Source organism: Oncorhynchus clarkii, chromosome 16, assembly GCF_045791955.1.
Source record: "Oncorhynchus clarkii lewisi isolate Uvic-CL-2024 chromosome 16, UVic_Ocla_1.0, whole genome shotgun sequence".
NCBI classification, from domain to species: Eukaryota; Metazoa; Chordata; class Actinopteri; order Salmoniformes; family Salmonidae; genus Oncorhynchus; species Oncorhynchus clarkii.
The window spans coordinates 22,589,867-22,616,099 of NC_092162.1; the positions used below are offsets into that span (position 1 = coordinate 22,589,867).

General features: G+C 43.4%; 2 protein-coding genes across 2 annotated transcripts in view; one reads left to right on the top strand and one right to left on the bottom strand.

Annotated features, from left to right (window-relative positions):
* Positions 1-7,122, bottom strand: part of LOC139368206 (breast cancer type 1 susceptibility protein homolog) — a 43,399-nt gene extending 36,277 nt beyond the window's left edge. The window contains exons 1-8 of the mRNA XM_071106853.1: positions 6,835-7,122; positions 6,555-6,608; positions 6,281-6,361; positions 5,906-5,994; positions 5,750-5,786; positions 5,460-5,581; positions 2,236-5,205; positions 2,056-2,129 (exon numbers count right to left, since the gene is read on the bottom strand). Of these exons, the coding sequence (XP_070962954.1) occupies positions 2,056-2,129; positions 2,236-5,205; positions 5,460-5,581; positions 5,750-5,786; positions 5,906-5,994; positions 6,281-6,361; positions 6,555-6,608; positions 6,835-6,917 (3,510 nt within the window). The 5' untranslated portion in view covers positions 6,918-7,122. The remainder of the gene's footprint in view (positions 1-2,055; positions 2,130-2,235; positions 5,206-5,459; positions 5,582-5,749; positions 5,787-5,905; positions 5,995-6,280; positions 6,362-6,554; positions 6,609-6,834) is intronic.
* Positions 7,123-10,782: 3,660 nt separating this feature from the next.
* On the top strand, positions 10,783-25,169 carry LOC139368207 (beclin 1, autophagy related). The gene is made up of 11 exons (XM_071106854.1): positions 10,783-10,840; positions 11,791-11,924; positions 12,056-12,120; positions 12,247-12,305; positions 12,455-12,682; positions 13,779-13,973; positions 14,527-14,673; positions 14,951-15,100; positions 15,281-15,341; positions 15,599-15,741; positions 23,937-25,169. Exons 2-11 carry the CDS (start codon positions 11,798-11,800, stop codon positions 24,103-24,105), a joined length of 1,344 nt encoding a protein of 447 aa, XP_070962955.1. The 5' UTR covers positions 10,783-10,840; positions 11,791-11,797; the 3' UTR covers positions 24,106-25,169.
* The last annotated feature ends 1,064 nt before the right edge of the window (positions 25,170-26,233 follow it).

Sequence of the window (26,233 nt, forward strand, 5' to 3'; positions counted from 1 at the left end):
AAGGCTCCCCTTCACTGGAACTAAGGGGCCTAGCCAAAACCATGAAAAACAGCCCCAGACCATTATTCCTCCTACACTACACTTTACAGTTTGCACTATGCAGTCAGGCAGGTAGCATTCTCCTGGCATCTGCCAAACCCAGATTTGTCCGTCGGACTGCCAGATGGTGAAGAGTGATTGATCACTCCAGAGAACGCGTTTCAACTGCTCCAGAGTCCAATGGTGACGAACTTTACACCACACCAGCCGACGCTTGGCATGGTGCATGATGATCTTAGGCTTGTGTGCAGCTGCTCAGCCATGGAAACCCAATTCATGAAGCTCCCGACGAACCGTTATTGTGCTGACGTTGCTTCCAGAGGAAGTTTGGAACTCTGTAGTGAGTGTTGCAACCAAGGAAAGACGATTTTTACGTGCTAGCACTCGTCTGTGAGCTTGTATGGCCTACCACTTTGTGGCTGAGCCATTGTTGCTCTTAGGCATTTACACTTCACAATAACAGCACTTACAGTTGACTGGGGCAGCTCTAGCAGGGCAGAAATTTGACGAACTGACTTGTTGGAAAGGTGGCATCCTATGACGGTGCCACGTTGAAAAAGTCACTGAGCTCTTCAGAAAGGCCATTATACTGCCAAGGTTTGTCTATTGAGATTGTATTGCGGTGTGCTTGATTTTATACACTTGTCAGCAACGGGTGTGGCTGAAATAACGAAATCCACTCATTTGAAGGGGTGTCCACATACTTCTGTATATATAGTGTGTGTGTGACAAAATTCTACAATAGAAAACGTCCACCAACTAGGAGAGGATGGCGCTAGCATGTCATTCGACTGGTGGTGACAGAACCAAACATTAAAGATGGATTTTCTGCCATGCAGCATTACTGGAGTTGGCAGCGGAAACCTGCTTGAAGCGCTGAACACTTCATCAAAAAGAGGTAGAGAGACAGAAGGATGGAGAGGAGGAAGACCGAACGAGACAGACCAAGAGGTTAAAAAAAGCAAGGGAGAACACACACACACACACACACACACACAGAGAGAGAGAGAGAGAGATGGAGATAAAGAAACAGAGAGAGAAAGTTGGGGTGTAGTCATTTGTCTGAGGCGAAGACCAAGGGTTCAACGGTTCAGGGCAGATATGGAAGACACCCAGCCCCAAAAGGCTTGCAGTCATGCCCCTTAGATGTGTCAGGGCTTTGGCTAACCTCATTACTCACTGGCCATACAGACCCAGAATGACTACTGGTGAGTAAATCCTCTATGGAGGCCAAGAGGTGTGATGTATGAGATTCTTTTCTATCGGATTAACATATACTGTAGGTAGTCAGCATGTAAAAATCGCCAAACACACGCGCACAGGCAAGTGTGCATTGGACGCTCGTAGACACAGACACACACTTGTCAGAGAGACCCAATCCTCAACTGGCTGTACAGCTGTGAATAAACTCCTATCCGCTGCCTAAAACCACATAAACCAAACTCTCAATCAAATACAGCAGACAAAGTAGGAGTGCATGAAGATGGATGGGGCAGAAAACGAGAATCATCTCCTTGGCCGCATTTCCTCAAACTTAAATTAAATGCAATTTAGAAAGATGCTGAGGGGGACATTCTTTACGCGTCCATGTAGTCTGTCTTCCAAGCACTGACAAGCTTGGTGGAAGAAAATAAATAAATGCAATGTCTGCCATCTATTGGTCATGGCGTGCCAATGCAGCACAAAGCATCCAATACTGGAAACAACTACTGCTGCTTGTGATATAGAGGGCCATATTTACATTTGAAAATCATAGCTACATATGATTTTGGGTGTGACACATGTTGAGTATTAAATTAGATGGAAAATATTGGCAAAAATGCAGAGGAAACATTTATGCTTAGCTGAGATTTAGATATATTTAAAAAAATATATATATATATATATATATTACTACCCAGATTTACACACACTTCCTTTTATTAAAAAATAAATCAAAGTAAGTTATAACTTGGTTCTTAATGTCTACCGTCTAGTAATATATGAAATAACAGGGCCGAGTATAAATATCCTTACCTGAGTGGCAATACACTCGCTTGAAAATTGTGATGATTCCTGTGTCAGGCCAGTGTCACCTGCCATTCCTTCAGCTGAAAGATCAGAAACAATTGAAAATGCATTTGCGCATTTCATGTTTCAGTCTCAGTTCAATCACAGGTAATAGCACTAATATAATAAGGCCTAAAATTCTCTCACCTTCTTCTGGTGTTCCAAACAGATCCACAGATGCCTGGCTGGTGGTGACCCATTCGGGACTGGGGCACATGGGAGGACTGCTCGCTCGCTGCCCATCTTCAGCTGCATCACCAGCCTCCCTGTAGCTTCCTTGTTCCCTGGCATGGTCTTTGAGCAATGTGACTGATTCCTCCTCCTCCTCCTCAGCGGTTGGTGGACAAGTCGAAGGTCTGAAAATTTGCGCAAGGGAAGGCAGTTCCTCTTCCTCCCCACTGCAGTTGGACTCCGAGGAAGACTCCAGTCTCTGAGCCTTCCTCCGCTTTAGGGTGCTCTTGATGGGAGAGTGCAAGCTGACCACACCACATCTTTTCGTCCTCTGCGCCTCTTGGATAACTACTGATTGGATAATTGGAAGGAGGCCATCTGGAGTCAAGGAGGACTCTGTATTGGCCATGTTTCCAGTCATGTTCTCTGGACATGTTTTGTTTAACTCCACTGCCGTCTCTGATCCAACACTGTGGCTACTCTCCAGTTCTGTTGGACTTTTCCTCATGCTGCCCTCCACGTTGTATAGCTGCTGACTTTTAGGGACTCTAAGTTGCTTTGAAGCTACAGGTGTCGGATCTGGTAGATCTTCCTTAGAGGCGCCAAAAGCTGGAAAGAGCAGACCAGAACCCACAGCTTGGTGGGGAGATTCCATTTGGCTTTTTGTGACTTTGTTGGGACTGAGGGCACTTTTTGAGCTGTTGCCAGAAAGCCTGGCCAGAATCTGTTTCTGGGTCTTCCCACTGGTATCAGGGTTCGAAGAATCCACTAAATCCTGAGGTGGTCTGGTAAGAATGGATTTTCTGAGCCTTTTACGATTCCTCTGCGCCTTTTCTTGTGAAATATTGTTGAGGGAACTTGAAGGTGGGCTCAAATCACTACAGCAAGAATTTTCGAATATTGTCCCTTTCTCAGATTCCTGTTGGACTGTGGGACACTCCGTTGTCCTTGAAAATCCCTGCCCATTTCCTGCTTCCATATCTGTGCCAACATGTTTGTTCTCTTGAGTCTTTGTAAGAGTTGTAATCTCCTTGTTGGACCAGAAGGAACTCCTCTTGATATTTGGACTACCAAGGTGGAAGGACTTCCTTTTGGTGGCTTTGAAGCTCTTCAGCAGTTGCTCAGTGTCCAGCTCACTGTCATTCCGGACATCCTCATCCAGATCAATGCATTTGGCCTGGCTGGCTGACGTCTCTTGTGGTACATTTGATCTCAAGTCATCTAATGGTTTGATAACCGGATTACTTTGGTTTACACTCTCAGGCACGGCACATGAGACACTTGCCTCAGGGGTACTAATTGAACTTGGTACCATAGTCACTGAACAAGCAACATCAGCGTGACAAGGACTTCCTGTACTTGGGACTTCGACAATAGACTCCTCAACTTGGTTCACTTTCTGTGACTCAATCATTTCACACAATCTTTTCTCGCTAGAGTCCAAGCTCTCAATACCTCCCATTTCTTCATCTAAAACACATCCGTTTTTCCTGACAGCCTTTTCTGTATTTTGGTTCTGCAAACACGCCACATTATCCCTGTCGGTGTCAGCTTTCGCCTCCTTTGATTGCTGCATCTCGTTGCAGTCTGAATCAAGAACGACAACCTTTGTGGATGTTGCAGTGCCGATCTTGTTACTCCCTTGTACTTCCTCTGTGAAGAGTTGAAGCCTCCGACTCCTCCTGGTTCTCCTCATGATTGGGCTTCCTGGATCCTCACTGCTAGGGTAACTCTCAATCTGAACCTCGGTCTGGCCTGACGGTCTGCTCTTAGGCATCTTAGAGTCACTTCCACCCTCTCTGACACCCACAAGGACTAAGGATTTGGTTGCCTTGCTCTTCTCCACCTTGATGTTTTCCCCTTTTTTCTTGGCAGGCTTTTTTTGCTCGTTATTCTCCGACTTTACTTTCCCTTGTAAATCCCCGTCAACGTCCTGCCACCTACCGTGCATCTTTTTATTTGACTTCCTCCCAGGTTCCCGTAGTGGCACATCAAACACAGGACTGTCCTCTACATCTTCATTCTCTTTGTTGTCACCTTCCGGCAACTCATCAAGCTCTTCTCCTTGCTTGTCAGAGCTATTAGAATTCAGCTCCCCAGTCAGGTCAATCAACTTATCTTCTTCAGTATCTTTTGGGTGTTCATTGGGAGAATCCTCTTGTGGTTCTGTCATCTCTGGTTGGTCATCCATAACACTGTCTTCATTCTCCTCAGATCTTGGTCTCTTGACAAAGTCAGCAGGTGTCAGTTTATTTCTCATCCTCCTTTTGGCAATCTTCTTCAGGATCTGGAGTTCCTCAGCTGGACAGGGTGGTGGAGGGTCTGTGATCGCTATATTCTGTGGTGAAAAACTGCGGTTCCCTCTTCGATCCCGTTTGTAAACAGCCCCAAATACCAGCTCCTCAAGACATTTGCCACGCTCTTCTCTCTTTGGACTCTGGTCCTTATTTCTGAGGTTATCCTCTAAGGGTGAGGAGGGGGAACAACTTCCTGCCAAAGAAACTGAGTCATAAGAGCCCTCTGTGTTTTTCTCCTTCTCAGAGTTTACTTCTGTTGAGGAATTATTCATGAGCCACTCAGAGACTTTCTCTAGACTTTTCTTCTGATTCTGGTCAATCATTTCGGGCAATGACTCTCTTTTGTTATTCCTCGTGGATCGTCTGACAGGTTGGTTTCTGACCTTTTCAGGACAGCATGGTGGATCTTGAGGATGAGTGGTTATCTTTTTTCCAAGCTTTTGAGGTCGTGAAGGAGCTCTTTCAACAACCTCAGGTATTTCTGCCTCTAATGCTGGCTTCTGTTTTTCTGTGGTGGAGGTAGCGTTAGAGTCATCGGTATGCTTTTCAGTGGCTGGAGGTATGTCATCTAGGCTGCTGTCAAACCCCTCGTCCGAAATGACAGGGCAAGAATCTTCAAGACCCATGAGCGTTGCAAAGCCATCCTTGGCTGAGGAGAGAGGCATGGCGGTGACTAACACAAGACTCATAATAATCATATGCTCAAATAATCATGTGAAAAGCATGCTTTAAAAAAAAAAAGACATTCTAAGACTTTCAGTAATTTCAATGAATGAAATATACCCTATTATTTTGAATGACTTATTCTTATTAATCTACTAATACAGCTGTCCATCAATAATGCTATTAAGAAATAGTTACAGGAAAATTGACAACACAACATACCCAAATGAAATCTCTCACCTGCTATAGTTGACGAGCAGGACATTGAAAACTCATGATCCTCGTCATCAGCACGGTCACTAGCCCATACGACATCAGATGAGACATCATGGCCGTTTTTCTTCTGCACAGTCTCTGTGACACTGTTTAGAAGAGAAAGGAAAAGGAAGATGGAAGGAAATGTTTAAATACCAATTAATTTCAAAAATATGCATTAGTGACAACAGATAGAAAAATACTTATTGTAAGTAAATGTACCACATCTTTATTGAAACTAGCTCTATAATTGTTTTTGGTGGTACTGTTCTTACCTCATATGTCTCCTCACCTGGGACATTCCAGTGAAGTCTGAAAAAAAAATGTTACAGTCAAACTAAGTCATCATTATCAAAATTCTAGCACATCTCAAACATGACTTATAGTATAGTAACATGTTTTGGTGATAGAAGCTAAACGATATGGCTCACAGTTTGTGCAGGTGTCATGTTCATAGGCCTGGACCATATTCTGCAATCCCTCGGCCAATTTCTGGAACCCAGGGCTCTCCTGCAAACTCCTGCACACAGACAACAGGGTCAAATAACACAATTGACCCAACTGTAAATCACACGTAGTCACTAGTTACCAGAAAACAAAGTAAACAGACTTACACCCAGAGTCTGATTCATTAAGGCAGAATAATTCAAAACATTGTGATCTTTTGAGAAGTACAGCACAGTACAATTTTCATTTGAAAGCATATCTCTGACACATTTACTCTCATAATGAACACAATTCTGGGGGGGGGGGGGGGGGGGGGGGGGGGGGGGGGGGGGTATTCCTCTACAGTCAATATGGTATACCTTTTTGTGATCTTTGTCTTACAAACTGGACAGTTGGCCTCCTTTCTCCTACTGCTGTCCAAAAGCTTCATTATACAAAACCTAATTCATGGAGAGAGCAACAACTGTGAGTGATTGTTAAACGTAAATACAATGCCAGGTTAGTGGGAGATGTCAATGTGTAACACTGTCATTGAGAATAAGCGTTAAAATCACTTACAGTCACCTACACTACATAATGAACCAGCAGTAAAGTTCATTTGGACCACAGCAAAGAAAGTGAAAGCTTACTTACTTGCAAAACTGGTGGTCACACTTAGTAGACACAGGTGTGCTCATCAATTCCAAACTACATGGAACAGAGAGCATAGAGCAGAAGAACAAACTATAAACAGGATCATAATTGCCTACTTCCTGCTGCTTATCAGACAACAATTGATTTCAACATAAAGTAGAAACAGCCTGCATACTAAACAACAATAAACTACCACCAAAAGTATATGTAACATCAACACACCTTACACAATACAGTAATCTTCTACAGATGGCCAACGTTATTCTGCTGTCACACTCACCATATTGGACACTGCAAGATCTCACAGATGACAGAGATCCCCTGTCTGACATCTTCAGCCTTCGGGGACATCACGGTGTTCATTTTCTCATGTGCAGCACAACTGTAGCCAAGTAATGGGTGATTTCATTAGTTTCTGACAATGGAAATAATTGGATATTTTCCTAGCAAGTTGATTTCCTAGCCATCTATGTTCCCACTAGCTGCTATTAGCATCACTGGTGTATTTAGTACACTAGCCTTGCTCCGTTATTGTATAGGGTTGCACAAAAGCAGTCCGCAGGAAGTCAGATGTTAAATTAAATTTCAAGTTAGTGTGCCGGTGGGCAAAATAAAAGTCCTGTGGACCAAAAAGGAATAATTTGGAGGGGGACTTTTTGACATGAGGTAAGCAGAGAGGAAGTGGATCTACAACAGACCCACATTTAGAGAGTCTGTTGAATAATACGTTCCTTAGATATTTTGTCTCAAATTCCCCCATCATATCGGCACTAAGTTGAAATGTATTTATTTTTTTACTTCTGGATTCCCGCTGACTGTTTTTGTGCAACCCAATTGGGAGCAACGCTAACGTATGTAAATACACTCACGTTGCTAAAAGCAGCTACGGCCTGACGAATTTCATTATGCCATCTTCATCGGAATCTTGCCCCACTACTGTAGTAATCACTACAATTGCACTAGAATTGTGGTTTGTTTTTTTAACTTTATATTTTTTGTATGTTTTAGCATTTTCTTGTTAATAATACCTGTGTTCTCTTTTGTATGATGTAACAATGTAAATTGTTGATTTGTATTTTGAATAATAAATGAAGAAAATATAAAATCTTGCCCTACTACTGAACTGACACAAATAGCAAAGATTCTTTATAACTAAACCAAGATAGACCACAGCCTGTCGTTGCAAATTACAACAAATGAGTCATAGTGGGCAGAAAAAGCAAGGAATTCGGCAGAGCCAAGCACGAGCTACCGAGATCCTATTGGCGCGTTCTAGAAAAATGTGCATTTTTCTGTTTGGCAATGTGTAGTCTGATGTGCGCGTGCGCAATAACTCCATTCAACTTTGCACTCCTAAACAAATACTTTATATACTTTGGTAAAGTCTAAAAAACGTTGTCCACTCTGTTCAGAACTGATTCTAGTTTTGGGAACAGAAAACTGAATTGAGACCAAACGTTTCATTAAATAGAAAATTAGCAGAATGTTGGCCAAAATGCATCTCCTCCCACTACCGGCCACTGGACTTCCTCTCACTATCATATTGGTAGTGAGTGGAAACGCAAAGCGGATGCTTCACATTTATACATCCGGTGAAATATCTGTCTCATCTGTGCATGTAATATTTGTAACTCAATAGGAGAGCCTGTATCTTGTCTGAGATCAAGCTAGCTTGCAGAGTAGCTAACTAGCTAAAATATAGGCTAAAGCTACCACTGTAGCTAGCGTCCTCCACTTAATTATTATCAACAAAAAACACCATTGCCATCAAACTTAAAACGGGAGGCAACCGTCATAATTGACTTGTCTTAAAAACCCATGTGCATTATTTAACATTATTACTAAAATAGTACTCACTTACAGGAATGAGTAATTGTTTACACGTTGCTAGCTATTCCATAAAGTCACTGAAAACCACATCTTTCCTATTTGTCTGTGGTTTAGTCACTCTGGCTGGACTGAAGAAAACGCAAATTCAAAGAATGCTGCGTCCGTCTCGCAACGGACCATTCAACCGCAAGGGGGGAATTGTGATTCCTCTCAGTTGTGGACGTCCAAATTTAAATTTGTATCTATTTATTTCACCTTTATTTAACCAGGTAGGCAAGTTGAGAACAAGTTCTCATTTACAATTGCGACCTGGCCAAGATAAAGCAAAGCAGTTCGACACGAACAACAACAACACATGGAGTAAAACAAACATACAGTCAATAATACAGTAGAAAAATGAGTCTATATACAATGTGAGCAAATGAGGTGAGATAAGGGAGGTTAAGGCAAAAAAGGCCATGGTGGCGAAGTAAATACAATATAGCGAGTTTTCTTTTTTTATAAACACTGGAATGGTAGATTTGCAGTGGAAGAATGTGCAAAATAGAGATATAAATAATGGTGGTGCAAAGGAGCAAAATAAATAAATAAAGGTAGTTGTTTGGGCTAAATTATAGATGGGCTATGTACAGGTGCAGTAATCTGTGAGCTGCTCTGACAGCTGGTGCTTAAAGCTAGTGAGGGGGATAAGTGTTTCCAGTTTCAGAGATTTTTGCAGTTCGTTCCAGTCATTGGCAGCAGAGAACTGGAAGGCGAGGAGTCCAGAGTAAGAATTGGTTTTGGGGGTGACCAGCGAGGTGAGATAAGGGGGGACTTTACCTAGCAGGGTCTTGTAGATGACCTGGAGCCAGTGGGTTTTACGACGAGAGCGACATCATTGATGTACAGAGAGAAGAGAGTCAGTCCAAGAATTGAACCCTGTGGCACCTCCACAGAGACTGCCAGAGGCCCGGATAACAGGCCCTCCGATTTGACACACTGAACTCTATCAGAGAAATAGTTGGTGAACCAGGCGAGGCAATCATTTAAGAAACCAAGGCTATCGAGTCTGCCGATGAGGGAGTGGTGATTGACAGAGTCGAAAGCCTTGGCCAGGTCAATGAATACGGCTGCACAGTATTGTTTCTTATCGATGGCGGTTAAGATATCGTTTAGGACCTTGAGCGTGGCTGAGGTGCACCCAAGACCAGCTCTGAAACCAGATTGCATAGCGGAGAAGGTATGGTGGGATTCGAAATGGTTGGTAACCTGTTTGTTGACTTGGCTTTCGAAGACCTTAGAAGCAGAGTAGGATAGATATAGGTCTGTAGCAGTTTGGGTCAAGAGTGTCCCCCCCTTTGAAGAGGGGGATGACCGCAGCTGCTTTCCAATCTTTGGGAATCTCAGAGGACACAAAAGAGATATGAATGGCATCTGGCGCAACGTAATGCAGTGCCTATAATGAATGAACTAGGCATTAGAAGTTCAGAACCAGAACGTGTTAGCTATATATAAATAATAATGCTAAAATTGAAAAATCATTCAACTAAATAATGACGTTTTTATCATCATAATCCAGGTGAAGATTACATCTCACATTCCAGTGTTCGAATTTGTGTAAACAAGACTGCATGGGATTTCTGTTTTTGCAACTCTCTGCAGTCAATGGCTATGTCCGCTCTAGCTGTAATTCCGGGAGCCACTTGTGGATTTGACAGGTCTAATGCAGCGTTCAAAACAACTGGGAACTCGGAAAAATACGAGGTCAAATTATGACACTATTGATCTTCAGGTCGGAGCACTAAAAATAGGCCCGAGTTCCCGAGTTGGATGACCATTCAAAAACGATTATTCCCAGTCGGAGGTCGTTTTCTTCCAAGTTCCCAGTTGTTTTGAACGGTTCCACCTCCAACACCTCAAAACAACCGCTATGGTCATGTTGGCTAAAGTAGCGGATCTGATTTAATCGAGCCCTTACATTCCTACTAGTTAGTGTTGTAACGTTAACTAATAGCAATCTATTGTTATTCGTAAAGAGTTAATCAAATGTGCCAAATATATAAAAATATTAAGACTAGTGTGTCAGTGTCCTTGCTTGCTAACAACAACTGCAGGCTGGTCACTAACGTTACACAATGTTGTTGCTGTGGCTAGCTAACGCCAATTACACAACTTGAGTTTTGAGTGGAGACAGGCATAATCATGTAATGAATGACGAGACTGCTTGATTTCAATAAGATCACCAATAGAGCAAATACATATTATAACACTACACCTGACACAAATAGTGAGTGAATGAAGAAAATAGTAAAACTTCACAGTACTTCTGTATCTTGCTTCTCTCCTGGATTCAGTTTGGTTTTCCCGCAACTATTTTGGCGCGTGACCACAACCCTTCCCGTTGAAGAATGACAACTTCCTTGCGCGAGCAATCTTAAAGGCGTCATATCCGTTAAAAACAACAATAAAGTCCTATGGTAAGAAAACTCTTAAAGTCATGTCAAATAAAGATATATTTTGATATACTTAAGTCTTTCTGTGGTTGAAATATAAATAAATATGAGACTTTGGTACTGACACTGTGTTGTTTTCAACCGCCGAGTTAGTACCGTATTTTAGCCATCTGTCTACTGTTAGCTAACATTAGCCCAATCATGTTCTAAATGAGCCTAACATTATTTCTTATAGTCCAAGGTCGGACCGTATATGTTCTGTTTAACGGCGAATTGGCTCTGGAAGCCAGAATGTAAACATGAATCGATTCTCAATTGCGGTACGGTTCTATAAAGATAAATACCTCTACTTTCATATCACATCAAAAATAATATCACAGTTGTACATTGTTTTAACCGGTTTTTAACGCAGTTGCCGCCGACAATCCTTTTCAATGACAACATTACATGGATGTATTCATTTCGCGGATTCTTTTGCAAAAAAAGTTTCTTAAACGGAACGAAACTGGGATGGGACCTACCTGAATTTGTAGTTTTTGAAGTTTTGCATCTATTTGGACTAATGATTACACCCCACGTTTGTGGCATCCTCTTCCCTTTACACACAAGTGTTCGCAGATAGTTTATTAACACAGATAGTCAGTCCACTGTCTGTTTTCCGTCAACAAACACGGTAACATGGCAGTGTGGTAATAACCCTAACGCTATACAGGTGTAGTCTTTCATCTTTTGTTTTTTGACAATTATTTATCGCTGATATAAAAGGTAACGTTATGTAGCTTAAGTTTCCAAAACAGTACCGCAAGCGATTCCTGTTAATGTTTAGGGCAAGCATCGGGGTTCTTAACTAAATTCACCCAGTCAGTAGTCGCAAAAGTAGTTGGCGTCCATAAATGGGGTAAGCTAAACTGCCAGCAAAACCACCAGTCACGAGTAGTTTTCCCGCCGGCTAACCCTGCTAATTCTGTTTCCAGTGTTGTTATGGAGGGCTCCAAGTCCTCTAGTACCACCATGCAGGTCAGCTTTGTGTGTCAGCGCTGCAGTCAGCCTCTAAAGCTGGATACATCCTTCAATGTGCTCGACCGTGTCACCATCCAGGAACTTATTGGTATGTTTACCTGAGTGTATGTTTGAGAGAGCGTGTGTGTGTGTGGTTGTGTGTGCGCATGCTTTGGAGAGCGCTACAGAGTAAGAGACAGAGATCAGCGTTGTGAGTCTGTGTGTCTTCTGTCCCATCAGCTCCTCTGGTCACAGTGACACCAAGCAAGCAGACAGAAAGCAATGAGGCAGAAAGTGCTCCAGAGGTGAGACACTGGGTTTATTCAATCCAATGGAAAGATGGTTTTGAAACCAGGTTTCACAGCAATATCCTTCATAGAAATTGAGTTTTAAACACCGACAGGGGTTCTGATTTTCCTCTCTTCCTCCAGGAAACCTTTGTGGAAACAAAGCAAGATGGAGTCGCAAGAAAATACATCCCTCCTGCAAGGTAGCATCATGTCTAACTTACTACCTTCCAGTCTGCTTGGCATACACAGTGTAATGCCCTGCTCTGAACTTGAACTACCATACCCTCTAGGCCTAGGATGATGCCTACATAGTTTTTGTGTGTGTGTGTGTGTGTGTGTGTGTGCGCAGGATGATGTCCACAGAGAGCGCCAACAGCTTCACTCTGATTGGAGAAGCGTCGGACGGAGGCACCATGGAGAACCTCAGTCGGAGGCTGAAGGTGACCAGCGATCTGTTTGACATCATGTCGGGCCAGACCGACGTAGACCACCCGCTGTGCGAGGAGTGTACTGACACCCTGCTAGACCACCTGGACACGCAGCTCAACATCACAGAGAACGAGTGCCAGAACTACAAGTGAGTAGTCATACACTGCAACTACACTAACATTACATAACTAGTGGGTAGTCGAAGTGTACTACACTATGTAACACACAGCAGGATTTGCCCTAGAAACATTTTCTTAGGCAGGGAGACCCACTAGGGCTTAGTTTACACCAATATTTTGTTGCCTGGAGCAATATTGTGTGTCAAAAGAGGATCACTTATTTGCATGCCTGAATCATGTGTGTGGATATGAGTGTGTTTTTGATGCCTGTGTATGTGTAGGGCAATTTTGTTGTTCACGTTCTATTGACATGCGCGCATCCCAGTGTGGTGACACTGATGGTTTCTCAGAACTGGTGGCTTGATGGGCGGCAGGTAGCCTCGTGGTTAGAGCGTTGGGCCAGAAAGGTTGCTGGATCGAATCCTCGAGCTGTAGTTCTGCCCCTGAGCAAGGCAGTTAACCCAATGGTGCCGAAGACGTGGATGTCGATTATGGCAGCCCCCACCACACCTCTCTGATTCACATTTCAGTTGAACGCATTCAGTTGTACAACTTCTACGGTTGTGGCTAGCTAGATTGAGAATTTACTTAGCAGGTTATTATAATTTACGTTGCAGGTTAGGATAATTATGTTAATAAAAGGGTTAGAGTACAGCATTGTAGCCTATCTAGCCACAACCGTAGAAGCCATCAGTCCAGAGAAACCATCAGATAGCTAACGTTGAAGTAGGAACCTTGACAAACTTAACAGTGAGTGAGTGAAAACACAGAAGACCGAGGGCTACAGATATGTAAAACAAGTTATCTTATTCTTCTGGCTTTATCCAGCTTTATTTGTGATATTGTATCTTGCCTCGCTGGCTTGCTAGGTGATCGATCCTCTGATGTTGTGGACGATAACATCTGAATTCGAGTTCGTTAACTTACACGAGCTGCATTTGAAGTTGCATGTGCTTGTATCCACTGCAAGGTAAACAGAGGTTTCTGATGACGAACTGTGCACGCAACTTTTCATGACGCGGCCGGGAAAGGTGTCTATGTGTGTTGTGTGTTTTTCATGTGTCATTTTCCGTGTGTTTGTTTGTGTGTTTTCCTTGTCTGACTACGGTGTGTGTCCTCTACTAGGAACTGCCTGGAGCTGCTGTCCCAGCTGAAGGAGGAGGAGGAGGACAGCCTGTTGCTGGAGCTCCAGAAACTGGGCGAGGAGGAGTCGTCACTGGTGGGGGAGCTGGAGGCGGTGGAAGAGCAGAGGGCTGCCGTGGCCGAGGACCTGGTCCAGGGACGCAGCCACTCCCAGCAACTAGATACTGAGGAACTGCAGTGAGTAATGGCTGTCTGTCCTCCACCTCTGTGTAATTTTGGCTGTTGTATTTCTAAGTTCAACGCACTTTGGTTGTGGTGGCTCTCATTCTGTCTCACACGGGTTAGAGCGTAAAATGAGCTTTGGAAGTCCGCTGTCTCAACCTTATGCACTTAGTAAAGAAATGAATGGGACAACAATCACCCTACTGGGAACTGACATTTTGAGACTGTATAACGCAGGGTTTCCAGAACTCGTTCCTCGGGACTCCAAAGGGTTGCTCGTTTTGGTTTTTGACCTAGCGCTACACAGCCTAATCAACTAATCATCAAGCTTTAATCATTTGAATCAACCGTGTAGTGTTATGGCAAACTCCAAAACGTGCACCTCTTGGGAACCTGAGGACCGAGTTTGGGAAACGCTGGTATATTGCAAGATGGTAGAATGGGACGAGGAAAAAGAGGGAGACACCAAATCAACCCCTACTCTATGCACTATATAATTCAATTTCACAAATGAATCCCTTATCCTCCCCTGGCCTGTGTGTGTGTGATGTGTGTCTATGTGCTCCAGGTACCAGAAGGAGTACAGTGAGTTCAAGCGGCAGCAGCTGGAGCTGGATGACGAGCTGAAGAGTGTGGACAACCAGATGCGATACTGCCAGATTCAACTGGACCGCCTGAAGAAGACCAACGTCTTCAACGCCACCTTCCACATCTGGTAAGGACACATACTCCGACGCATTACAGACCCTTATACATGCACTAAAATACAGACGTGCACAAACAAACGCACGCATGAATTATTGACCCAATGTATGTCAGTTAAGCAACTTAATCTCTGTTTGAAGTGGTGGCGAGTGCATGCTTGCGTTTAGAATGAACAGCTGCCTCTGTCTCCCAGCCCTCATCTTGTCTTCACATAGAATTTTGAACGGCATCTTTTACATTGATAGTTTTTAGTGCTTATAATAAATAACCTTGTCTCTGGTCCTCAGGCACAGTGGCCAGTTTGGCACCATCAATAACTTCCGTCTGGGCCGACTACCCAGTGTCCCCGTCGAGTGGAACGAGATCAACGCCGCCTGGGGTCAGACCGTGCTACTGCTCCACGCCCTCGCCAACAAGATGGGGCTACGCTTCCAGAGGTCAGACATGACCCGCACATATGGACATACACACGCGCACACCCTTCTGCGCCATGTAATGTGTTCAATTGCCAAAATAATCAGTTATTTTATCATATCCAAATAAACATGATACATTATTTTAAATGACATTGTACAATGTAAAACATCTTGCTGGATTTCTTGAACCTCTCTCTATAGATACCGCCTGGTCCCATATGGAAACCACTCTTACCTGGAGTCACTTACAGACAAGTCCAAGGTAATGCTTGTTACCAGAAAGTAAGGTCACACTAAAAGGCACATGAACACACTTTCTGCTGGCTACTATATGGAGACAAATATATATGTGTGTATATATATATATATTATTTTTTTTATGAACTGTGAAAAAAATAAATAGTGAACTATCCTTTTTAATATTATTTTGCAATACTCATTAGACTGGCCCAAGCCAACCCCAGTGAATAGGCCATCTATATGGTACATTCCACTCTCTCGGTCTTCTTGTGTGTGTAGGAGCTACCACTGTACTGTTCAGGGGGCCTGCGCTTCTTCTGGGACAACAAGTTTGACCATGCCATGGTGGCCTTCCTGGACTGTGTGCAGCAGTTCAAGGAGGAGGTGGAGAAGGGAGACACGGGATTCTGCCTGCCTTACAGGTCAGTCAACTAGTCTAGCAGACATCATCAAATTATAATTGTAGTAATCTATGGATTATGCCGAGAGACCAAGGATTAAGCTGACATACTTCAGTTATTTGTGTAAATTTGGTAAGTTATACAACTAAATGAATTAGTTTTTTTCTTCATTTTTTCAATTCATAAAAAAAATCACTCCTTTTCATATTCAGATTTGACAAATACTTTCCCTTGTTTCTTAATGTCATTTATTCTACTTTCCTGCACTTGTAACACATCTGACAATGATTTAGTTGAGTATTTGGATTTTATTTTATTGAGGTGTTTTATACAAGTGTTTCTGTAGATTAGAGGAACTGCTGAACACTGTTGGTTTAGACCTTTCTGGATAAAATACTGCCTCCTAGTAGTACTGCCTCTTATTGGAACCCTCACAGATTCCAAGGTAGAAGTCCTAATTTGGGCAGCAGGGGGTTTAGCAGTCACTGTATGTCTGTCTGTTCAATACAAAAGAGCGACATACTCAGGTCCCTTGGTGTAGTCATAGACCACCCGTCTCGAGCTCTTGGAGGAGAGCTTGGCACAGATCTCGCTGTGTTTCTCCAGGCGACTAGGATCAAAGCTCACACTGCTTCAGCTTGGAGTTGGCTGCACTCTTCCCAAATCGACGTTTCAACTCCACCTGAAAGAATGGATGTTATCAGATGGGCCAAATAAGGGGCAGCTGGGCAACAAAGACAATATATACAATATGTACAAACCAGATGAGGCTGGTGGGAGAATCTCATTGTAATGGGCTCATTGTAATGGCTGGAATAGAATATAAGGAACAGTATCGCACATGTCAATCACATGGAAACCACGTTTGATTCCGATCCATTAATTCCATTCCAGCCATTACAACGATCCTATCCTCCTAGAACTCCTCCCATCAGCCTCCTCTGATACAAACACACTTGATCCCCAACACTACACTAGATCAACAGTTAGCATGGCTTTGGAATGTCAGGCTACTTTACCTGTCTGTCCTTCTTTTTCTTTTCCATGTTCAAACCCTTCTTGACTTCCTTTGGCTTGCTCACAGTGTATCTCTTGGCTGTCTGCTTTGGCTTACTAGCCACACTGCTTTCTTCTCCATTTCTCCTCACATCTTTACTCCTTTCTTCCTCTTCTTCATTATCTCTTATCATCTCCCATAGGTCAGAATCCACCTTCATCAGGCAGATCTCCTGGATGAACTTCTCCACCTTTTTTCTCAACTGTTCTTTTGTGTTTTTCTCCTCCAAAGCCTGAGCATCCATCTTGGCCCCACTCTTAATCAGTTTCAATTCTTGGGTGACACTGATCAGCTTGGCCTTCATGTATGCCATCACCTGCTCAGCCTCTGAGTTAAAGACGTCCCATATCATCTCATCGGGGCATGGTGGTAGATCCTGTACAGTTAGGGTCTGAGTCTTGAACTGACCTTGTTTCTTCACAACCTGCCTTCTGTACTTTGAAGCAGCAGGACGAGGGCTGCCCTATGGTCTGACTGGCTGGAATGGCTTCTTCTTGGCATCATTGTTTGACACAGTGACTCTGGCTCTAATGGGAGGCAGTGGCATCTTGGCGACCATATTGGCTCCATGGACTGCCTTCAATGGCTTGGCGCTATGGAGGTAGATGTCTTTCACCACGCAGGTTTGATCCCTCTTGGTCCGGATGGGTTCCAGTGGCTTCCGGATGGGAGGAACAGTAGCCTTCCCTGACTGCTGAGATGTTGGAGCTACATGCAGTCCTTGACTCTTCCCATTGCAGGTGGACCTCTTGTTCTGCAGTACTGGGATTCTGGAGGGAGGATGTGGTTTCTTTTCCACAGCCTTCAAACTGGCAAGTCGCTGCAGAGCACCCTTTCTTTCTTCTGTTAACTCCAGTACTCGGATTCTGCAGGTGTTTAAACATTTTTGTTTGAGCACTGGAAGCTTCTCAGTGGCCTTGGGTTGAGATGGCAGGGCAGGCTGAATGGAGTTGCTACTGGCAGCTCCAAGGTTCCCTGTTAAAGCATTATCTTCCTGTGGTGGCTGCAATAATCTCCTCATCAAGGAGATTAACAGTGGCCTTCTTCTAACCTGATTCTGCAACCAAATGTTTGTCTAGTAGCACTTTCTGTATTTTTTGGTGATCTACTGTGGTAACTATGTCTCAGGAGGAATCTGCTAGATTGTCTTGGATACTTGTGTTCTATTTTCAGCAACCAGACACCAGAATGTTTAAACAGAACATTTGGAATTTATGGATTAGTTGTGACATAATTGTTTCACAAATAATGAGACTTCTAGTATCTCACACACTTATCAAATCAAAATCAAATAAAATGTATTTATAAAGCCCTTCTTACATCAGCTGTTATCTCAAAGTGCTGTACAGATCACCCAGCCTAAAACCCCAAACAGCAAGCAATGCAGGTGTAGAAGCACGGTGGCTCGGAAAAACTCCCTAGAAAGGCCAAAACCTAGGAAGAAACCTAGAGAGGAACCAGGCTATGAGGGGTGGCCAGTCCTCTTCTGGCTGTGCCGGGTGGAGATGTTCATAAATGACCAGCATGGTCAAATAATAATAATCACAGTAGTTGTCGAGGGTGCAACAGGTCAGCACCTCAGGAGTAAATGTCAGTTGGCTTTTCATAGCTGATCATTGAGAGTGTCTCGAGTTGAAAATAGCAGGGCTGGTGAACAGGTCAGTGTTCCATAGCCGCAGGCAGAACAGTTGAAACTGGAGCAGCAGCTCGGCCAGGTGGACTGGGGACAGCAAGGAGTTGTCATGCCAGGTAGTCCTGAGGCATGGTCCTAGGGCTCAGGTCCTCTGAGCGAGAGAGAGAGAGAGATAATTAGAGAGAGCATACTTAAATTCACATAGGACACCGGTTAAGACGGTAGAAATACTCAATATAACAGACAGACCCTAGCCCCCCGATACATTAAATACTGGAGGCTGAGACCGGAGGGGTCAGGAGACACTGTGGCCCCATCCGATGATACCCCCAGACAGGGCCAAACAGGCAGGATATAACCCCACCCACTTTGCCAAAGCACAACCCCCACACCTCTAGAGGGATATCTTCAACCACCAACTTTCCATCCTAAGACAAGGCCGAGTATAGCCCACAAAGATCTGCACAACCCAAGGGGGAGCGCCAACCCAGACAGGAAGACCACGTCAGTGACTCAACCCACTTAAGTGACGCACCCCTCCTAGGGACGGCATGGAAGAGCACCAGTAAGCCAGTGACTCAGCCCCTGTAATAGGGTTAGAGAAAGAGAATCCCAGTGGAGAGAGGGGAACTGGCCAGGCAGAGACGGCAAAGGCAGTTCGTTGCTCCAGTGCCTTTTCGTTCACCTTCACACTCCTGGGCCAGACTGCACTCAATCATAGGACCTACTGAAGAGATGAGTCTTCAGTAAAGACTTAAAGGTTGAGACCGAGTTTGCGTCTCTCACATGGGTAGGCAGACCATTCCATAAAAATTGAGCTCTGTAGGAGAAAGCCCTGCCTCCAGCTGTTTGCTTAGAAATTCTAGGGACAATTAGGAGGCCTGCGTCTTGTGACCGTAGCGTACGTGTAGGTATGTACAGCACGACCAAATCGGGAAGATAAGTAGGAGCTAGCCCGTGTGATGCTTTGTAGGTTAGCAGTAAAACCTTGAAATCAGCCCTTGCCTTAACAGGAAGCCAGTGTAGAGAGGCTAGCACTGGAGTAATATGATCAAATTTTGGGGGTTCTAGTCAGAATTCTAGCAGCCGTATTTAGCACTAACTGAAGTTTATTTCGTGCTTTATCCGGGTAGCTGGAAAGTAGAGCATTGCAGTAGTCTAACCTAGAAGTGACAAAATTATGGATGAATTTCTCTGCTTCATTTTTGGACAGAAAATTTCAGATTTTTGCAATATTGTTTCTTGGGACCTAGAACAAGCATCTCTGTTTTGTCCGAGTTTAAAGTAGAACGTTTGCAGCCATTCACTTCCTTATGTCTGAAACACAGGCTTACAGCGAGGGCAATTTTCATCGAAATGTACAGCTGTGTGTCATCCGCATAGCGGTGAAAGTTAACATTATGTTTTCGAATATCCTCCCCAAGAGGTAAAATATATAGTGAAAACAATAGTGGTCCCAATACGGAACCTTGAGGAACACGAACATTTACAGTTGATTTGTCAGAGGACAAACCATCCACAGGGACAAACTGATATCTTTCCGACAGATAAGATCTAAACCAGGCCAGAACTTGTCCGTGTAGACCAATTTTGGGTTTCCAATCTCTCCAAAATAATGTTTTGATCGATGGTATCAAAAGCAGCACTAAGGTCTAGGAGCAGATGCAGAGCCTCGGTCTGACACCATTTAAAGGTAATTTACCACCTTCACAAGTGCAGTCTCAGTGCTATGTTGGGGTCTAAAACCAGACTGAAGCATTTCGTATACATTGTTTGCCTTCAGGGAGGCAGTGAGTTGCTGCGTAACAGCTTTTTATAAAACTTTTGAGAGATGGGAGATTCGATATAGGCCGATAGTTTTTTATAATTTCTGGGTCAAGGTTTGGCTTTATTACTGCCACTTAGTGAGTTTGGTACACATCCAGTGGATAGATAGCTGTTTATTATGTTCAACATAGGCGGGCCAAGCACAGGAAGCAGCTCTTTCAGTAGTTTAGTTGGAATAGGGTCCAGTATGCAGCTTGAAGGTTTAGAAGCCATGATTATTTTCATCATTGTGTCAAGAGATATAGTACTAAAACACTTGAGCGTCTCTCTTGATCCTAGGTCCTGGCAGTGTTGTGCAGACTCAGGACAACTGAGCTTTGGAGGAATACGCAGATTTAAAGAGGAGTCTGTAATTTGCTTTCTAATGATCATGATCTTTTCCTCAAAGAAGTTCATGAATGTATTACTGCTGAAGTGAAAGCCATCCTCTCTTAGGGAATGCTGCTTTTTAGTTATCTTTGCAACAGTATCAAAAATACATTTTGGATTCTTCTTAATTTCCTCAATTAGGTTGGAAAAATACGATGATCGAGCAGCAGTGAGGGCTCTTCGATACTTCACTGTACTGTCTTTCCAAGCTAGTCGGAAGACTTCCAGTTTGGTGTGGCGCCATTTCCGTTCCAATTTTCTGGAAGCTGCTTCAGAGCTCGGGTATTTTCTGTATACCAGGGAGCTAGTTTCTTATGACAAATGTTTTTAGGGGTGCAACTGCATCTAGGGTATTGCGCAAGGTTAAATTGAGTTCCCCAGTTAGGTGGTTAGCTGTTTTTTTTTTTGTCCTCTGACGTCTTTGGGTAGGCAGAGGAAGTCTGGAAGGGCATCGAGGAATCTTTGGGTTGTCTGAGAATTTATAGCACAACTTTTGATGCTCCTTGTTTGGGGTCTGAGCAGATTATTTGTTGCGATTGCAAACGTAATAAAATGGTGTTCCGATAGTCCAGGGTCATGAGGAAAAACATTAAGATCTACAACATTTATTCCATGGGACAAAACTAGGTCCAGAGTATGACTGTGGCAGTGAGTAGGTCCAGAGACATGTTGGACAAAACCCACTTAGTCGATGATGGCTCTGAAAGCCTTCTGGAGTGGGTCTGTGGACTTTTCCATGTGAATATTAAAGTCACCAAAGATTAGAATATTATCTGCTATGACTACACGGTCCGATAGGAATTCAGGGAACTCAGTGAGGAATGCTGTATATGGCCCAGGAGGCCTGTAAACAGTAGCTATAAAAAGTTATTGGGTAGGCTGCATAGATTTCATGACTAGAAGCTCAAAAGACGAAAACACCGTTGTTTTTTTGTCAATTGAAATTTGCCATTGTAAATGTTAGCAACACCTCTGCCTTTGCGGGATGCACGGGGGATATGGTCACTTGTGTAACCAGGAGGTGAGGCCTCATTTAACACAGTAAATTCATCAGGCTTAAGCCATGTTTCAGTCAGGCCAATCACATCAAGATTATGATCAGTGATTAGTTCATTGACTAGAATTGCCTTTGAAGTGAGGGCTCTAACATTAAGTAGTCCTATTTTGAGATGTGAGGTATCAAAATCTCTTTAAATAATGGCAGGAATGGAAGAGGTCTTTATTCTAGTGAGATTGCTAAGGCGAACACCGCCATGTTTAGTTTTGCCCAACCTAGGTCGAGGCACAGACACGGCCTCAATGGGGATAGCTGAGCTGACTACACTGACTGTGCTCATGGCAGACTCCACTAAGCTGGCAGGCTGGCTAACAGCCTGCAGCATGGCCTGCACCCTATTTCATTGTGGAGCTAGGAAAGGTAGAGCCCTGTCTATGTTCGTAGATAAGATGAGAGCACCCCTCCAGCTAGGATGGAGTCCGTCACTCCTCAACAGGCCAGGATTTCGGGAGGGGCAGAAAACAGTTTTCAACCAGTGATTGAGTTGTGAGACTCTGCTGTAGAGTTCATCACTCCCCTAACTGGGCGGGGGCCAGAGACTATTACTCGATGCCGACACATCTTTCTAGCTGATTTACATGCTGAAGCTATGTTGCGCTTGGTGACCTCTGACTGTTTCATCCTAACATCGTTGGTGCCGACGTGGATAACAATATCCCTATACTCTTTACACTCGCCAGTTTTAGCTTTAGCCAGCACCATCTTCAGATTAGCCTTAAAGTCGGTAGCCCTGCCCCCTGGTGAACAGTGTATGATCGCTGGATGATTCGTTTTAAGTCTAATACTGCATGTAATGGAGTCGCCAATGACTAGGGTTTTCAATTTGTCAGAGCTAATGGTGGGAGCCTTCGGCGTCTCAGACCCCGTAACGGGAGGAGTAGAGACCAGAGAAGGCTCGGCCTCTGACTCCGACTCGCTGCTTAATGGGGAGAACCGGTTGAAAGTTTGTCGGCTGAATGAGCGACACCGGTTGAGCATTCCAACAGCATTTCCCTCCAGAAGCCATGAGAAAGTTGTCCGGCTGCGGGGACCGTGCGAGGGGATTTATACTACTATCTGTACTTACTGGTGGCACAGATGCTGTTTCATCCTTTCCTACACTGAAATTACCCTTGCCTAACGATTGCGTCTGAAGCAGGGCTTGCAGCGCAGCTATCCTCGCCGTAAGGCGATCGTTCTCCTGTATATTATGAGTACAGCGACTGCAATTGAAAGGCATCATTTTCATGTTACTACTTAGCTTCGGCTGGTGGAGGTCCTGACGAACCACGTCCAGATAAAGCGCCCGGAGTGAAAAAGTTGAAAGAAAGTTGAGTGATGGAAAAACTAAAACATAGAAACGGTAATTAAAGTAAAAAATGTAAAGTTGTCAGGTAGCAAAGTAAGGTTAGCAACAAAATGCACAGGAGCACGTCTGCAAGTTGTGACCGGAAATGACACAGGCACAGTTTTACTGCAATCTGTTGAGTGCATGCGGGTTCAAGCATGTCGCAGCGATGAAAAATTGTGGATGTGGATCCACTTATGTGGATGTGATGTCATAATAGACCATAATATACTGCCCAAAATGGTGAATGTGACATACCTGTGTTGAACTGCTTGCCCTCATCTCATATTTAACCATGCCACTTTTCTTTGAGGTGAAACATATTACTGAAATCTCTGAATTGTCAATTTAAAGACATTTTGGCAATTTATTCATGACTAAATTTAGCTAACATAGTTGATTCAGAGATTCTTACCTTTGCCTCGGCAGTCTCGTCCAGATCATCATGACGTTTGTAGTTCTTTATGATAGCCACAGTTCATTTTGGGGAGCTAAATACAGGCAAATATATTTAAGTCACCTTGTCCTACAGATATTTACACGGTTATTGAAAAGTCACACAAGGGTAAACCTACATGAAACACATCCCTTATTTTAAGTGTTTCTGAAATTCCCTATGGGGAAAAATTAATGGCGGAAATACGGTTGGAACCATTTCCTTGTTTGACCGCTATGTTTTATGGGTATTATGACTCATACTGTGGTACTCTATTGTACTCAGCTTTTGACAGCTTAATCCTTTGTCTCTGCATGATCATTTGCCTCCAACTAGTCACTAGCATGAGAAATCTGCAGATTATTTTGTCGTAGCATACTGGCTTTAGATAAATAAATAAAAATGTGGGTGTTAGCAGCTATAGATGTTGCACCAGTTTCTTTCATAGCCCTCAAGAAATAAACACTTGGGGGTTTGAGTTTTAACGCACCTTTTTCTGTTATGGGTCAGGATGGATGTCGAGAAGGGCAAGATTGAGGACACGGGAGGCAGCGGCGGCTCCTACTCCATCAAGACCCAGTTCAACTCGGAGGAGCAGTGGACCAAGGCACTCAAGTTCATGTTGACCAACCTCAAGTGGGGTCTGGCGTGGGTGTCGTCTCAGTTTTACAACCGATAGAGGAGGAAGATGAGGAATCACCCTGGGTGTGCCCTTTGACCCTTCTAAAACCACCATTTCGTCACAATGTGTGACTCTCTAAAGTTCTTCTTCTACAATGCTCTCCTTGCTTCCCTGTGATGTTTTGAGAGGGTGGGGAGAAGACTGGAGGAAGGACTTTTGAGATTCACCACTGGTGTGAGTTCCAATCCAATACGTCTTGTTTCCTTGTTTGATTTCCACATTGACCATATGAAAGGACAAAATAAAAACTGTTAAATTGTTCACATTCAAGTCCGCCTAGACTCATAGGTGTTATGAAGGGAGCTATCTGAGACTTTTGGAACACATTCCAGGATTGAGTCCTAATAGTAGCTAAGTGGCTTCTGGTTGTGTCTTTTCCTTCATATGCATATATCTTATGACACTGGATAGGTGAAAGCTGTTGTTTCCAATTGGCCTGTCCAATTCTTATAGATCAGTACACATGAAGGGAAGGAGAGAAGGACACATTGAACTATTGAGATGCAGCACTGGAATGGGTTCTTATGTATCACGTGCTTCTTACTGTGCTCCAGAAGCAAAACTGGAGAGTCACAAATCTGGTTTACTGCCTATTTTTCGTCAATTGGTTTGTGTCTTTCTCATTCAACTCCACTAGCCCCAGAAAAATGTACATTTATTATGTTTTAATAGTTTTTCTTTTACTGTGCTGACACGGTAAAGATGGTTTAATTTCACCACGCGTTGGAACAGCATTGGAACATTTGCCTTGTCTGTTCTCTTGTCACCCCACTTGCAGTGCGCACCAAGTGTCTACCGAAAGCTTTGGCGTCGGGATTATGCTGTGCTTTTGTTGATTGGCAAATTCATCAAGGCAATCCTTTTACTACAAGTGACTTCTTGGTGTAGATTTAAATGTAGACAAGGAGGCTTGTGGCAGTATTTAATACCCATATCACTATATGATTTGGTTTTTCAGGTTCATTACACATATGAAAATGCCAATAATGGACTCACACAGAACGCCTTATGTAAAAGGATATTTCCAATTCTAACATTTGTATAAAAAAAGGTAATCAAAATCTTAGACAGATTGCTTGATTTATTCATTTACGTAAGTATTCAACCTCGAGTCAATACATGTTAAAATCACCTTTGGCAGAGATTACAGCTGAGAGTCTTTCTGGCTAAGTCTCTAAATGCTTTGCACACCAGGATTGCATGTGAGTCTTCAAGCTCTGTCAAGTTGGTTGTTGATCATTGCTACAAAGACATTTAAGTCTTACCATATAATTTTAAGTCAAAACTAACTAGGGCGCTCTGGAACATTCAATGTCGTCTTGGTAAGCAACTCCGGTGTATATTTGGCCTTGTGTTTTAGGTTATTGTCCTGCTAAAAGTTGAATATCTCCCAGTGTCTGTAAAGCAGACTGAACCAGGTTTTCCTCTAGGAATTTGCCTGTGCTTAGCGCTATGCTGTTTATTTTCGTCATAAACATCCTTGCCGATGACAGGCATGCAGCCACCCCCATGCTTGAAATTTTGAAGAGTGGTACTCAGTTATTTGTTGTTGGATTTGCTCCAAACACTTTGTATTCAGAACATAAAATGTATTTCATTGCCACATTTTTTTAAGTATTACTTGCTCCTGATTACAAACAGGATGCATGTTTTGGTATATTTTTATTCTGTACTAACTTCCTTTTCACTGTTATTTAGGTTAGTATTGTGGAATAACTACAATGTAGTTGATCCATCCTCCGTTTTCTCTCACAGCCGTTAAACTGTTTTAAAGTCACCATTGGCCTCAGTGAAATCCCTGAGCGGTTTCCTTCCTCTCCGGCAACTGAGTTAGGAAGGACGCCTATATCTTGGTACTGACTGGGTATTTTGATACACATCCAAAGTGTAATTATCAACTTCACCATGCTCCATGCATACATGCATACCATGCATACAGAGATGAGGTAGTAATTCAAAAATCCTGTTAAACACAGATGAGTCCATGCAATTTGTGACTTGTTTAGCACATTTTTACTCCTGAACTTCATGCTTGCCATAACAAAGGGATTGAATACTTTTAATTCATTAATTTGTAAAAAATCTCTAGAACCATAATTCCACTTTCACATTATGGGGAATTGTG